Source organism: Halyomorpha halys, unplaced genomic scaffold (assembly GCF_000696795.3).
Source record: "Halyomorpha halys isolate HHAL.00 unplaced genomic scaffold, Hhal_1.1 Scaffold2136.1, whole genome shotgun sequence".
NCBI classification, from domain to species: Eukaryota; Metazoa; Arthropoda; class Insecta; order Hemiptera; family Pentatomidae; genus Halyomorpha; species Halyomorpha halys.
Genome location: NW_027116144.1, coordinates 1 through 15,403, shown reverse-complemented (window position 1 = coordinate 15,403; position 15,403 = coordinate 1). Strand labels below are relative to the sequence as shown.

Genomic DNA, 15,403 nt, shown 5'->3' with positions numbered 1-15,403 from the left:
CCTCTTAGTGGAAGAGAGCTGATTTGCTACTAAGGAATTGGCAGTAGGCCTATGAAAAACATGTGTCTCTTTGAAATTGACTTCATACTTCTGCAGTTTATTTGAAATTTTCATATTTATTATGTATAGATATTTTTTATTAATACTAACTACATATTTTTTTTTATTTTCACAGGAGGATATGGTATGCCTATCATGCACAGCCACTGGGGAGAGAGTTTGTTTAGCAGCTGAGGGCTTTGGTAACCGTCACTGTTTTTTAGAAAATATTGCAGATAAGGCAAGTATTTTTATTTGAGAAGTTACATCATATAGAGTCCTTATTCGATTAAATTCACTCTAGAAAATAAATTCTTATTGTATTATTATTTATACTTTTTCAGAATATACCACCAGATCTTTCAACATGTGTATTTGTAATTGAACAAGCTCTATCAGTAAGAGCTCTTCAGGAATTAGTTACAGCAGCCGGATCTGAAGAGGTAAAGTTTGTTTTTATTCATAGCGTATGATAATTTTATAAAATTTCTTTTTGGTTACTATACATATCTTAGTTTCTTTCTTTCTTTTTTTTTTTTTTTTTTTTTTTTTTTTTGAGTAATAGATCTTCATTTTGACAAACATAAAGAAATTTTGAGGAAATAAATTATTTTTCAGGGTCAGGAATCATTAGTAAGTACGAATTCACGGCAGTTAGGCATTTCTGCTATTTCTTAATCAACTTTGAGGTGAAATTTTTCTTATTGAAAATCAATTGTTTTTTAAAAGACTTGTAATCAGTAGATTAATTTAGCTGAGTTTTCAGGTACAATCGTTGTGATTTTGTAGTTTAACATTTGAAATATACTTTGTCTTGGAGAGATAACTAATGTATGCAATAAATTATGTTTGCTTTTAGTATTTCCAAATCATTTAATTTGTTATACTTGCTGTGTTTATCAAAATTGTACTTTTTTTTATATCATTATTATTATGACTTTTATTAACACTTTTTTTCTCTGGTTTTTGACCAGTTTAATCAGTTTTTGCAGTAAATTTGAGTTACTATTAATACATTGTCACTTAATCTTTGATATCTCGTGACTCAGAAAAAACATTGTACCAATTAAGAAAAATAAAAATTCCTATTTATCATACTTCATGCGACAGACATTTTGCAACAATTCTTGAGGTCAGAAAAATTATATAGATATCCTTCAAAATTATGGTTGAGATGTGATTTCTTGGAATGATTTGTTTTTTAAAGTATTGAAATTATATTGTCCTATTTTTTTGAGTTTCGAGATATAACAGCTTAAGCAACGATAATATATAGTCATTTAAATATAAATACTTCTATGATTATAAATAGGGAAAGGGGACTGGATCTGGTCACAGGACTCTTCTTTATGGAAATGCTATTCTGCTCAGGCACCAAAACAGTGACATGGTAATCTTATCGAACCTAATTAAACAATTCCAATACGTATATCATCCATTTTGATTGATTACTTTTTTTTCTTTTTTTAGTATTTGGCTTGTTTATCTACTAGTTCATCAAATGACAAGCTCTCATTTGATGTTGGTTTACAAGAACATTCCCAGGGTATGTATTCCATTAAAAGTATGAACCTTTGTTTTAGGAAACACTTTTTTGCATAAATTATTTATTCTACAGGTGAAGCTTGTTGGTGGACAGTACATCCTGCATCTAAACAAAGATCAGAGGGTGAAAAAGTGAGAGTTGGTGATGATTTAATTCTGGTATCTGTAGCAACTGAAAGATATTTGGTAATGCCTTCATATCATGTGTTATAGTATTTATAGTAGTATGTATGTTATTATACATAATGTTATTATGAGAAAAATATAAGAAAAAAAGTTAGTTCATTTCCCTTTTTCTTCATTTGTTCCAGCATACTGCTAAAGAAAATGATCAGTCTATTGTAAATGCATCTTTCCACGTAACTCATTGGTCAGTCCAGCCTTATGGAACTGGTATTAGTAAAATGAAGTATGTTGGTAAGTGTATTATGGGCATGTAGGAGTATTCTTTTTTTATATGAAAGAAATACCTTGAGGCAATATTTTGATCTTTTTATAAATTTCAGGCTATGTATTTGGAGGAGATGTATTAAGGTTTTTCCATGGCGGGGACGAATGTCTTACCATTCCATCAACTTGGAGTGAAACTCCAGGACAAAAGTAAGAAGGATAATTATTTAATAATGACTTTACAGCTTTTATTTTTGAACTTACTGTTAATATTTTCTATTATATTCATTTTTATTATTCAAATGTTAAATTAAATATAAAAGAAAGAATTAAGAAAAAAGTAACAATGATATAAAATAAATTTTTGTCTTTCATATTACTGGTAAGAATAAGATATTTAAAATAAGCTCACAGAAGAAATAAATAAATTCAAGTAAACAATATGTTGTCAGATCAATATGACAATTTGTTAAAAAGACAATCTATTCACAATACTCATTTTTATAGTTTATTTTTCACTTTACATTGATTTTTTGTCATTTATTAACTAAATCTCTACCAGAATTATTGTGATAAATTTAAGTAATCTCTTTAATGTTTTATTACTTTTTTTGCCTTAGTGTCGTGGTTTATGAAGGAGGTAGTGTTTTGAGTCAAGCTCGTTCACTTTGGAGGCTGGAACTAGCTAGGACAAAATGGTCTGGAGGTTTCATTAATTGGTATCACCCAATGAGAATACGACATCTCACAACTGGTAGATACTTAGGAGTTAATGAAAATAATGAATTACACCTCGTTGTTAGGTAATCTGTTTTAATGTCTACTGGTATTTCAATATAAATAGATAGATCAATATCATTATCAAATGAATGATCTTCATTAATTAATGTTATGATTATTAAATTTGAACATGAATTTTCAGGGAGGAAGCCACAACAGCATTATCTACATTCATTTTAAGACAAGAAAAAGACGACCAAAAAGTGGTGATGGAAGATAAAGATTTAGAAGTGATAGGGGCTCCAATTATCAAGTATGGTGACAGTACTGTTTTAGTCCAACATTCAGAAAGTGGTTTATGGTTAACTTATAAGGTGAGAGTTATTTTAATGTAATTACTATGTATTTATAAATATATCTCGGGTTTTTTTAGTTTATTAAAAATATTATTCATTCTTGTAGTCGTTTGAGACTAAGAAAAAAGGTGTTGGTAAAGTAGAAGAAAAACAAGCTGTACTTCATGAGGAGGGAAAAATGGACGATGGGTTGGACTTCAGTAGAAGTCAAGAAGAAGAATCTAGGACTGCTAGAGTAATTAGGAAGTGTTCATCTCTTTTCACTCAATTTATTAGGTACTTTAGAAAGCTTTATTACTAAAAGTAACATAGATGAATATTTTTAATATTTACAAGTATTAACTTTAAGGGGCCTAGAAACTCTACAAATGAATAGAAGGCATTCTCTATTTTGTGCCAGTGTAAATTTAAATGAAATGGTCATGTGTTTGGAAGATTTGATTAATTACTTTGCCCAGCCTGAGGAAGATATGGGTATATTTACATTGTATTATTTTTTTCTTTTCAATTTTAAATATAATGAAAGCCTTATTATAATTTATGTTAAGGTGCATTTTCTATAAATTTTTAATTTATTATTTCAGAGCATGAGGAAAAACAGAACCGTTTAAGAGCCTTAAGAAACAGGCAAGATTTGTTCCAAGAAGAAGGAATTTTAAACCTTATTCTAGAAGCCATTGATAAAATCAATGTTATAACATCACAAGGTTTCTTAGTTAGTTTAGCTGGAGATGAATCTGGACAAAGTTGGGACATAATCTCAGGATACTTATACCAACTACTAGGTTAGCCAAAGTCGAATTCTAATTTTATTAATCAATTAAGCTTTTGAATGTTTCTGTACTATTGCCATGAAGATTATTCTGAATGATCTTTCATTTTTAGTTAGGATGCCCTCTTTTTCCTATTTTTAAATTTAGCATTTTGACAATGCTTAGTTTCAGAAGTGCCTATTCCCTTCCCAAGGGTGATGGTGCATGAGCCGCCTTCCATCCATGAAATTTTATTGCCCTCCTCACTTATACAATACAATATTTTGTTCTTTGTTTATGTAAAACAAGTATAGATGGATTAATTTTTTCCTTGTTTTAAGTTCCACTTAATTGAAAAAAAAACAATAAAATGGTGCGTTATAAAAATTCATAACCCTTCAAAAATGAGCTCCTCCCCCAAAAAAGTTCAAAATTCATCATTACAATTTAATTTTTTTTTTCAAGTAATAATGTTTAAAAAATAAATCACTTTATAGTCAATATTTATCTATGTTACAGCTGCCATCATAAAAGGAAATCATACTAATTGTGCTCAGTTCGCTAATACAAACAGATTGAATTGGTTATTTAGTAGACTAGGTTCTCAGGCTTCAAGTGAGGGTACAGGTATGTTGGATGTACTTCATTGTGTCTTAATTGATTCTCCTGAAGCTTTGAATATGATGAGAGTAAGTTTAAGTTTTACCACTAAACATTTCAAGTATTGGATATAAATATATCTATCTAGTCCAATATTGTGAATTTTGACTAGGATGAACATATAAAAGTAATTATTTCTCTACTGGAGAAACATGGACGAGATCCAAGAGTTTTAGATGTGCTTTGTTCTCTTTGTGTTGGTAATGGTGTAGCAGTCCGTAGCTCACAAAACAACATTTGCGATTTTCTTCTGCCAGGAAAAAACTTGCTTCTACAAACACAACTTGTCGATCATGTTGCTAGGTTGGTATTTAGTTATCAAATTACTTTCTCATAATTTTCAAAAATATCTTATCTTTAATGATTGTGATAAAAAACTTACTTTGTTATTCTTACTGCTTACTATGAAATGAATATCCATTATTATGTTTACAGTGTCAGGCCAAATATTTTTGTGGGTCGAGTCGAAGGTTCTGCTGTTTATCAAAAATGGTATTTCGAGGTTACGTTAGATCATATGGAACAAACTACTCATATGACTCCACATCTAAGAATTGGCTGGGCTAACACTTCCGGGTAAAATTTTATTATATTACATACAATTATAAATACACTGATGGTAAGAATTTTAAAGCCTTGATTAATAACTGTGTTTAACTATTCTACTACTTTTAACTATAACTATACTACTTCACATGTCTCTGTATTGATAGCGGATTACACCTACACATTAATAATGGAATATTGAAAGTAGCAGAGTGTGTCTAAACATATACAGAGTTGGCTGATCTATATCCATATTGGAAATAATTTATACTTTCATCAGTTAATATTTTTAACAGCCAAATTTTTACTAGTTCAATTAATATCTTCCAAATAATATTGATTATATTGATGTTACTATTTCATTTTTATATTTCAGTTAATATTAAGGCTGGCAAAGAATACCTATATACATTTGTGGGAATTAAAATCTAGAGGTCTCTAAAGACAATTTACTTTGTTCTGTTGTATATTAACTTGAAAAACTTAGTTGAGAGTTTGACAACCATACCAGAACAGATTAAAACATTAAAGGCTTTGTAGTATAGAACAACTTCATGGTATAGGCTTTGTGGTATGTGCATACCCTATATTAACTTAAAGGTTAATAGTTTACCATCTCGGCAATACTACTTTCTCATAAGTTGGTTAGTGTTATCTGTCCAACTTAATCTTTATAGAAAATTGTAGCATGTTTTTTTTTCTTTAACAAACATAATTGATAGTTGTTTTGTAAATAAAGTCGTCATGAAGTGCTAATGACTTTGTTGGCTTTATTAATTGTATTACCTTATTTTTATAGCTTCTGATCTATAGCTGATCTGAGATGTCAATTTATATTTGCTCAAGTAAAAACTAGGTCTTAGTCAGTGGAGATTTTAATAATTGGAAAATAATTGAAACTAGACCTTATTTAGATAAAATTTAAACTAATTGGAAATGATGAATGAATAATACTCTTCCTTGTTTAAATTATATTTATTACATTACAATAAAAACAATGTTTCGGGGTTGTCACCCCATCTTCAGGTTGCTAGAACAAATTCTCAAATAATTACAACATTTACAATATATCACATTATTTATTAAAAAATTTTGTAAACTAATTACCTGATTAACATCTCTATCTAATACGTATGTTACTCCTTATTAGTCTCATCTAGTTAATAGTCTAATCAGCATATTATTATCACTTAGTAAATCTTTCTTTAATAATTAACTATTACATTTTATAAATAAGGAGAAATAAATCTCTTCCTGAAAGGTTATCTTTAACTATGATAAAAAATAGATAGAACCAGACCAACATTATCCTACCTCTATTACTTAACATTTTAAAACATATTTTATTAAAAAGAAATTTTTATATAATAACAATTCATTAAATTATTAAATAATTCAAAATTCTATAACTATTTAACAACCTTAAATTGTTAATTTATTTACAATATCTGTATAATATGTGCATAAAGTCTTGGTGTCTGTTTTAAAATTAATTGCTTTGTCTTTGTTTTTAGTGATGTATACTGCTTCTATTATTTTTCTATTTCTACTATGATTCACCGTATCTAATATTTCTGGATTATTAAAATCAAATTCATGTTTGTATTTTATACTGTGTTGTGCCAGTGCTGTTGTGTTGTTGTTTTTTACTATTATTGCTATGTTGTTCAACTCTTGTTTTTAATTTTTTTGAGGTTTCCCCAATATATACACCTCCACAATTCTGGCAATTGATTTTTTAAATAACGTTTAGTCTATCTTTATTGTCAATTTTATCCTTCATATTATTAAGGAAAATCCCTAATTTATTCTTATCGTATAAGCCTAACTACAGATTATGATGGTCGTATTCTATAACTTTCTTTTTAATTTGATCGGTTGATCCTGGCATATAGTTTAGTTTAAAATATTGATAATTATTAATCTTAACAACTTCTTTTTCCTTTTCTTTCCATATGCTATCCTTGTCTGTTTTTTAATTTCTATATTTTTATTTTTATAAAAGTCTGTGATACTACTTTGATTAGGTTTTTTTTTTTAATTACACACATTATTGCTGTTTATATTAATCTTGTTTATATACTTTATATTATTCTCAGTAGTTTCCTCTATACTACTAATACTAACTTTTGCTATGGGGTTGTTAATTCTTTCATACCATAATTTATTAATTAATTTTTCTGATAAAAGTTTTTAATGAAAATATTATAAATTTGTGTTTTTGTATCTTTTAAAAAACTTCATCTGTTATTAATATTGCTTTTTTAATAAGGCTGTACGCATGGTTTGGCGAGTACAGGTGGTTTGAATTAAAATTTAATATTATATTACCAGTTTTTTCTTTCATAGTCCATTTAGTTTTTAATGTACCACTATTGTTCTTAATTATGTTTATATCTATAAATCTTATTATGTTATTGATAGGTTTATCTATTATGAATATAATTCTACTATTATATTTATTGAATTGGTCATATATTGTTTCAATATCATCGAAATTTGTAATAATTATCAAATCATCTATATATTTTTTTAACAATAAAGGGTTAGTATCTAATTTTCTTATATTTTTATCCAGCATTCATATAAATTCCACTCAGATTAACCAAAAGGACCCCTTCCCAACGGTAATCCTTGTATTTGTTTAAATAATAATTGTAAACCCTCAATGAACATTTTTTTTTTTAATATTAGTATTCTTTTCAATGGCTTTCCAATTTTCTTCCATTAACCTATTACAACCTTCAACTGGGATGCTTGTAAAAAAGGACTTAACATCTAAGCTAAAGATATCACATTTATCACCATCAAAAGTTATGTTATTTAAAATATTTTTCACTTCTATTGCATTAAGAACTTCATACTCATTTGATCTGTTAAGTTGATTTAACATAGGATTCAAGAATTTTGTTAAAGCTTCAGTATTAATAGTAGGTCCATTTATATTATTAATAATAGGCCTAAGTTCTTTAGTGTCCTTATGTGATTTTAATAATCCATGCATCCCTGGTGCAGTGTAATCTGTTACTTGCAATTTATTTTTAGTTCTTTTATCCACATAACCTTTTTTAAATAATTTATTAGTGTAAACATTAATTTTATCCACCAGTTCTTTGAAAGGATTGTTATGCATTTTCTATATGTTTTCATTTAGTATATTTCCACAATATTTAGTACATTTTATTGTTATAATCATTTAGATATATTATTGCTATTTTTTTAGTTTTGTCAGTTTTTATTACTATTATATCCTTATTTTCTTTCATGAATTTCTTAAAATCACTAAGGTCTTTACTTATCTGTTTATTCAAAGGGGATATCATTTTTTTATTAGCATTATTAGAATCTCTATTATGAATGTAGTTATTTATAATTGTACATATATTATTTCTAGTGGCATTAATATGATGGACAGATGAATCTATACTATTAAAAATATTTTCTAAATCAGAAATAATTTTGAATATCTCTTTATCTTTATTTATAAATTCAAAATTAAACTTATCACCTAATGCTAATAAATTCAATATGTTGTTAGCTATATTGATATTAGTATGATTTTCTACTCTATTTACTGATTGATAAAGTATCAATCAAGATTTTTGTAAATCTATCATGGAATCTTCATAGTTATCCATTTTTGTAATTTTATTAATCAGTTTAATATTATTAACGTTAATAGAAAATAAAACTACATTACTATCACTACTAATTAACTTATTTATACTTATTTTATAAATTTTGATATTATGAATGATTCTACCCAATTTCGTAGTAAGCAATTCTTTTTTTAAACATAACAATTGCTCAGTATGTTCTTTAATTAAGTTTTTTATATTATTTATTTAAAGTTGTTTATCACAATTATGTTGCAATTCCAATAACATAAAATTTAAAGAAATGAAATGAAAAGAAAAATAACTTATATTATTCACCATAACATAAGCATGTCAAAAGAGGTTACAACTGTACAATTAGTTTTCCGTAAAATGAATAATTATTCACATCCTTAATAACCTAGGTTATTAAATTTCAAACTGAACCATAGAGAAACAAGCAAGCAACTTATTATGATTTAACCTAATATGAATACACACTTGAGAACTATTAGGTGTTATCGAACACATCAGGCTACTTTCTGGATTTCATTTATAGTGTGCTTAATGTGACCCAATTGCAGTGTGGAGCACTTGTAAAGTAGTACCTTGGGAATACTTTTACATTAAATGAGGCAGTTTAATCATTTTTTTCTTTCCTCAATTATTATTTTAGTTATGTACCCTTTCCTGGTGGTGGGGAGAAATGGGGAGGTAATGGAGTTGGTGATGATCTCTACTCTTTTGGTTTTGATGGAGCTGCATTATGGACAGGTATTTGTTAAATGAAATTTATAGCATGGTAATTCATTGTAAAATTATATAATCTCTTAATCTGGTATAATATATAGATTATTTCATAGATTTAATTAATACAAAAGTAAAATGTCATTAAAGGAATTTTGCTTTCTAAAATTCTCCCTCGCCTATTTATTTATCTGCTATAATTTTTGGCTATTGGACCTATGATCTTATCAACTTTTAATTGAGCATCTGTATCATACCTTGAGTGCCATGTTAATGAACATTTTTAAGGAATGTTGTGTTTAAAAACACACCACTAGCTTTCCTTAACAATTTTTTTTTATAAATACTTCTTATTTCAAGACAGCAATAGTTTTTAAGAGAATCTGTAAAAGTCCATATATAAAACATTAATTTTGATAACCCGCCGGCAAACGCACTATATTTCTCAGGCACACTGCACTTTCTTGGAACAACTAACGCATGGACGAACTAATGCTGTAGCTTCTCCTTCTCTGTACCTTTCAATAAAGAATCTGAGAACCTATACTCCAACTTGCATCACATTTCCTTTCTTAGATGCTCTCCTACAGCAGTTTTAGAACAAGCAGTCAGCAGGATCGTATTTCACATATACTGTGTATGTTAGTATTTTTGACAACCGAAATAGCAAACAAATCTGTTTTCAATTTAAATAATCCGGAAGATTTGGAGACTGTGTGTAATATTGTTTGTGGTAACTATGATAATACTGATAATATTGAATTTTTGGATGATTCTGACACAGATAGAGTTGATAATATTGAAATAAACGTCAATGACGAGTCTGATGTTCAAGTTTCTAAAAAAAATGAAACATAAACAGAATGACATAAAGTAAATAACTGTAAAGAATAATTCTGTTCAATTATTTACTTCATATCATTCTGTTTATATCTTATTTTTATTTTTTTTATTCATTGGTGCTATCTTGTTCTTTGTTCTTAGCCCTGATGAAGGCTAGAAATTCTGGCTGAAACGTTGGCACGATTAAATAAGTTATTTCAACTTATTTGTGTTGTATTTTGACCGTACCCCCAACCATCTCATATCAAAACAACTATCATCATTAATAATAATTATCTTCAATAACAATAATATAAAACGTTTTAGCTACATTTTTAAAAATCATTTAATCTGAATTGTTTAAACACTTACTTTAATACTCTTTTATTACAATTATAAAAAGGATAAGTAGATATAAAACCACATTTTGCATTATTAGTATCTGAGAGGTATATGCGTGTGCTCGTGTAATTCTAGATAGTGCATGTGCTGCCCGGTTAAGGAAAGCTAAAGGTGTATAATTATAGGAAACCTTTATTAAGGTTTTCCTTGGGAACATTCATAACTATGGCCCCAAGAATACATCAAATAAGTTATTTTCTATAACTTTCACGAAGTATGGTAAGACTTTTTACTTTGTCCTTTTCCTGTTTTCATAAATGTATGGTCATAGTGAATACCCAAATGGTGGATTTTTTAAAACATATCACTGGAAAATTCATAACTATTATGACACAACTGTAAATATTTTGTAAATTGACTTTATTGTATTGCCATGGTCGAAAATGTATTTACAAACACTAATAAATGCATTTTTAGCCCACCAACACTAAAAGGCAATCTCACATAGATGTATGAGAGAATAATATATCATTCTCAGCCTATTAAATTACAAAACCCTCTTTCTTAACTAATCCATACTGCCTTTCATCAGTATAGACATCAGGATACTAAACTGACTAAAATAAAATATATATATATTTTTTTATTTATTATTTAATTGTAAATGTATTTTTATCAAAATGTATTTTAATTATTATTCATAAATATTTTCTAATCTACTATCAATAATTTGAATTATAAACATTTAAGGTGGAAGAAAAACTGTAGTCCTTCCTCATTCTATGGAACCTTACATTAGAAAAGGAGATGTAATTGGTTGTGCTTTTGATCTGACTGTACCAATTATTACATTTACTTTTAATGGAACTTTAATCCGAGGATCATTTAAAGATTTTAACCTTCAAGGAATGTTCTTTCCAGTTATAAGCTGTTCCTCAAAACTTAGGTAATGTAAAATAAAATTCACATAAACTAAATATTATGTAATAATTTAAAAATTATTTATAATTAAATAAAAAGAATTTCAATAGTTTTAACTAATTTCAAGTATAAAATATAGCTTGGGTTCAAATTAAAAACTTTAATATTAAATAGATAAAAGAATTTTATTTAAATTTTATAATATAATAGACTCTTAATCTCATGGCGGGTTTCTAGGCAATCAGAAAGACACTTTACTACTAATGACACTTAACCTGAATTAATAGCTATTTTACAAATGTAATAAATTCTAATTAGAAACAAAAACTAACCAATTACACAATCTTCTTTTGATGATTTCCTCAATTAACTAACACTGACTGCTGACAATCTTTCAGTAAACAAACACTAACAAAACAAAGTATTGGTCCTCTTACAGTTTTTTAGTTACTTCTTATCTACCGAAATGCGTTGTTAGGCGATCCAAACAAAGAGTCCCTTATTTTTCTTGGGTGACTCTTGGTTGTCTTCCTTTTTCAAGATGTCCACTCTTCCTAGACAGAAATTGATGAGGACCTCCTCATCCTGGAAACATTATTTCCCAACCGCGCCCAAACAACGAATGCCTGCCAAAAACCAAAACCTGTCTCGATGTGTACCATGTAAACATCGATTATCGCACAACAGTTATAGATTTTTGCAAATGATTTACTTTCTGAATATTATTCTTTAGCACTATTTCTTGACTTCTGTTTTTTCTTAAATTTACTGTATTTCCAATTATGATGGGAAGAGTTAAAATAGTTTTTATGATATTTGAATCTGCTCAATATGGCCTTGATTCAACGGACTTTTTGAAGGATATGTACTGCCATCTTGGTTTTGTTTTGAATCTCGAATTTATTATAGACAATGAAAATTGGTCAGCTTGCTTTTTGGTTCAACAAAACACATGAACAATATTAAAATGATACATAAAATTAAAACATATTAAAAACCCTTTATACATCAAAATATACTATTTACTCAAAAAGAGCATATTACAATATTTAATCAATTTATAGCCCTTTGATATTTACAAAATGCTTCACTTATTAACTATAATTTTATAATACTATTTTCAAACCTTGCTATTCTTCTACTTTATCAAATACATTAGAAATTAGAATATGTTAATAAGCTAAGTGTGTAAATATAGGAAACAATTATAAACTGCATTTATGATTTGATGATTAAATTTGTATTTACTTCTATTCAAATTTTCAGTTGTCGTTTTTTACTGGGAGGTGATCATGGAAGGTTGAAATATGCCCCTCCTGAAGAATTTTCTCCTCTTGTTGAAAGTTTGCTTCCACAACAAGTGCTTTCCATTGATCCATGCTTTTATTTCGGCAACTTGAATAAATGCATAATAGCTGGTCCTTATCCTATTGAAGATGATTGTGCTTTTGTTCCAGTCCCAGTTGACACCTCTATGGTATGAGCTAAAATGTTCACATTTTTAGCATTGTTTTTTAATTTTTCTTTTACTATGATACAACTGTTTAACAACTTTATAATCTCTATAAAGGTAAATTTACCAGTTCATGTTGACACTATACGTGACCGCTTAGCTGAAAATATCCATGAGATGTGGGCTATGAATAAAATTGAAGCAGGATGGATATATGGAGAAGTAAGAGATGACATAAGAAGAATACATCCATGTCTTGTGCAGTTTGAAAAACTACCTCCTGCAGAGAAACGATATGACACTCAACTTGCTGTACAAACTTTAAAGTATATACTTAAAAATTAACAATTATTGTATATTTTTTGGCCTAAACTTTATAATTTATTATTTTGAAATATTTATTTAGAACTATTATTGCTTTGGGCTACCATATAACTATGGAAAAACCACCATCTAGAATAAAGAACATCCGTTTGCCCAATGAACCATTTTTACAATCGAATGGTTACAAACCAGCACCTCTTGATCTCAGTGCTATTACACTGATTCCTAAAATGGAAGAACTTGTTGACCAGCTAGCTGAAAACACTCATAACTTATGGGCTAAAGAACGAATCCAGCAAGGTTGGACTTATGGTCTGAATGAGGTACTTCTCAAACACATAAAAGTATTTTCTCTTATTTACATCCAATACTATTATTTTATTTATTTTTTTTTTTTTTTAAGGATCCTGATTTATCCAGAAGTCCTCATCTTGTCCCTTACAGTAAAGTTGATGATTTAATTAAAAAAGCCAACAGGTTTTTATTTACTATATTTGTGATATTTCATATTTGACCAAATTCATTCTTTATATTTCTATTATATTATTAGGGATACAGCAAGTGAAACAGTCAGGACTCTTCTTGTTTATGGTTATAATTTAGACCCTCCAACAGGTGAACAAACTGAAGGTACTTAGTATTATTATTTTTATTATATTCTCTTATGCAACATTAGTAAAATTACAGTGCCTACTTTTAATTTTCATCTATTCAGTTCTCTAGATCTTAGCACATTTCTCTCCCATCCTCAATTTCCTCCTCTGAACTTATTTATAAGAAATAAAGGGTATACAGCTAGGAGGGGATCATGAAAACTGGGGGCCCTTAGGAGTAAACATTTTTGTCCCTCTACAAAAGAATGTTTTAATGAAACTTAAGCAAACATTTAAAGAATGTAACTTAGAGGCCATATATTTAACATTTTGTTCAATTATTTTATGGTGAGTGTTTTGAATCTTTCCAGTAATTTCTAAAACCTTTAAGTTAAGATATTTTAAGACCTCTGGGACCTTTGCTATGGAGCACTCTATACACTCACTTAATCAACTGATTATGCAAACAAATAAAACAAAAGTTCATTGAACATGTTGACTGCCCACTACAAAATAACTCGTAATTTGCGTTCTTGCCTAGGACCCCTACTACAAATTATCTTGTATTTTTTTTTACTTGCCTTATATATGCAACTATGATGAAATTTATATATATTGTTAAATATGACATTATTAGCTTGATATAAATATTAAGCTATCAACTAACTGTGAAACTACCAGATGACTCATAGTGGACATCTTTAGCAAAAACACATATTACGAGATAATTCACAGTGGACATCCTTAGCATCCCTCGTAGTAGGTATTCAATGGGTTAAATAACTTTAAAAATTTTAAAATGTTATTTCACACATCTAATGTGGAAATTACGACTAATTCTCATTTATATATGTATCTATAGTTGACCGTAAAGATTTAAATATAAGAAGATTGTGTTAATTTTAACGCTAGTTTCAAACTATTTGTTCTTCTTTTTTTTTTACCGCAACCCTGACCATCTTCTTATATTTAATTCTTATTTATGATTTTATTTAAAAAAGATAGATTACAACCACATCAAATTTTGTGGTTTTAGCCCTTTCTTCAGGATCACAATCTATCATCCATAATCTTTCCTATTTGGTCCAAGATAAATCCTTACAGATTATTTACTTGCTACATCATAGGTTAAGATGTTATAAAATAATACTGTTAGAAGTATTATTCTAACAGAAGTTTATAATTTAACTAGTAGAAGTTTTTTCGAATTTTTTAAATCAATCATTTATTAATTCATGTATTATTGATAAATTTTTTCATTCATAAAGGTATTATCTAATTAAAAAGCTTTATTTGCAGCTCTCTTAGCAGAAGCAAGCCGTTTGAAACAGATGCAGTTTAGAACTTACCGGGCTGAAAAGACATATGCTGTAACCAGTGGAAAATGGTAAACGGACAGTTAATAAAATTTAAAATATATCAGGGAAAATGATTTAAGATATATATTGTAATAATTTTAAAAATATTAAAATAAAAATAAAAAGAATCTGAATAGTTTTTAAACTTTTTTCAAATATGAAAGAAAACTTAGGTTCAAATTAAGAACACTAATATCAAATGGATAATAGAATTATATTTAAACTTTTATAATATAAAA

General features: G+C 27.9%; 1 protein-coding gene across 1 annotated transcript in view; it reads left to right on the top strand.

The window, feature by feature from the left end:
* Positions 1 to 15,193, top strand: part of LOC106691183 (ryanodine receptor) — a gene marked incomplete at its 3' end in the record, with an annotated part of 88,907 nt that extends 73,714 nt beyond the window's left edge. Inside the window, 24 exon segments of the mRNA XM_014436863.2 lie at positions 176 to 280; positions 384 to 482; positions 658 to 672; positions 1,352 to 1,429; positions 1,510 to 1,585; positions 1,658 to 1,770; positions 1,896 to 2,001; positions 2,091 to 2,184; positions 2,595 to 2,777; positions 2,897 to 3,068; positions 3,157 to 3,326; positions 3,400 to 3,524; positions 3,635 to 3,835; positions 4,322 to 4,491; positions 4,575 to 4,765; positions 4,898 to 5,038; positions 9,281 to 9,378; positions 11,266 to 11,461; positions 12,703 to 12,913; positions 13,007 to 13,215; positions 13,296 to 13,536; positions 13,617 to 13,690; positions 13,764 to 13,843; positions 15,106 to 15,193. Coding sequence (XP_014292349.2) covers positions 176 to 280; positions 384 to 482; positions 658 to 672; positions 1,352 to 1,429; positions 1,510 to 1,585; positions 1,658 to 1,770; positions 1,896 to 2,001; positions 2,091 to 2,184; positions 2,595 to 2,777; positions 2,897 to 3,068; positions 3,157 to 3,326; positions 3,400 to 3,524; positions 3,635 to 3,835; positions 4,322 to 4,491; positions 4,575 to 4,765; positions 4,898 to 5,038; positions 9,281 to 9,378; positions 11,266 to 11,461; positions 12,703 to 12,913; positions 13,007 to 13,215; positions 13,296 to 13,536; positions 13,617 to 13,690; positions 13,764 to 13,843; positions 15,106 to 15,193 — 3,236 coding nt within the window.
* Between the last annotated feature and the right edge of the window lie 210 nt (positions 15,194 to 15,403).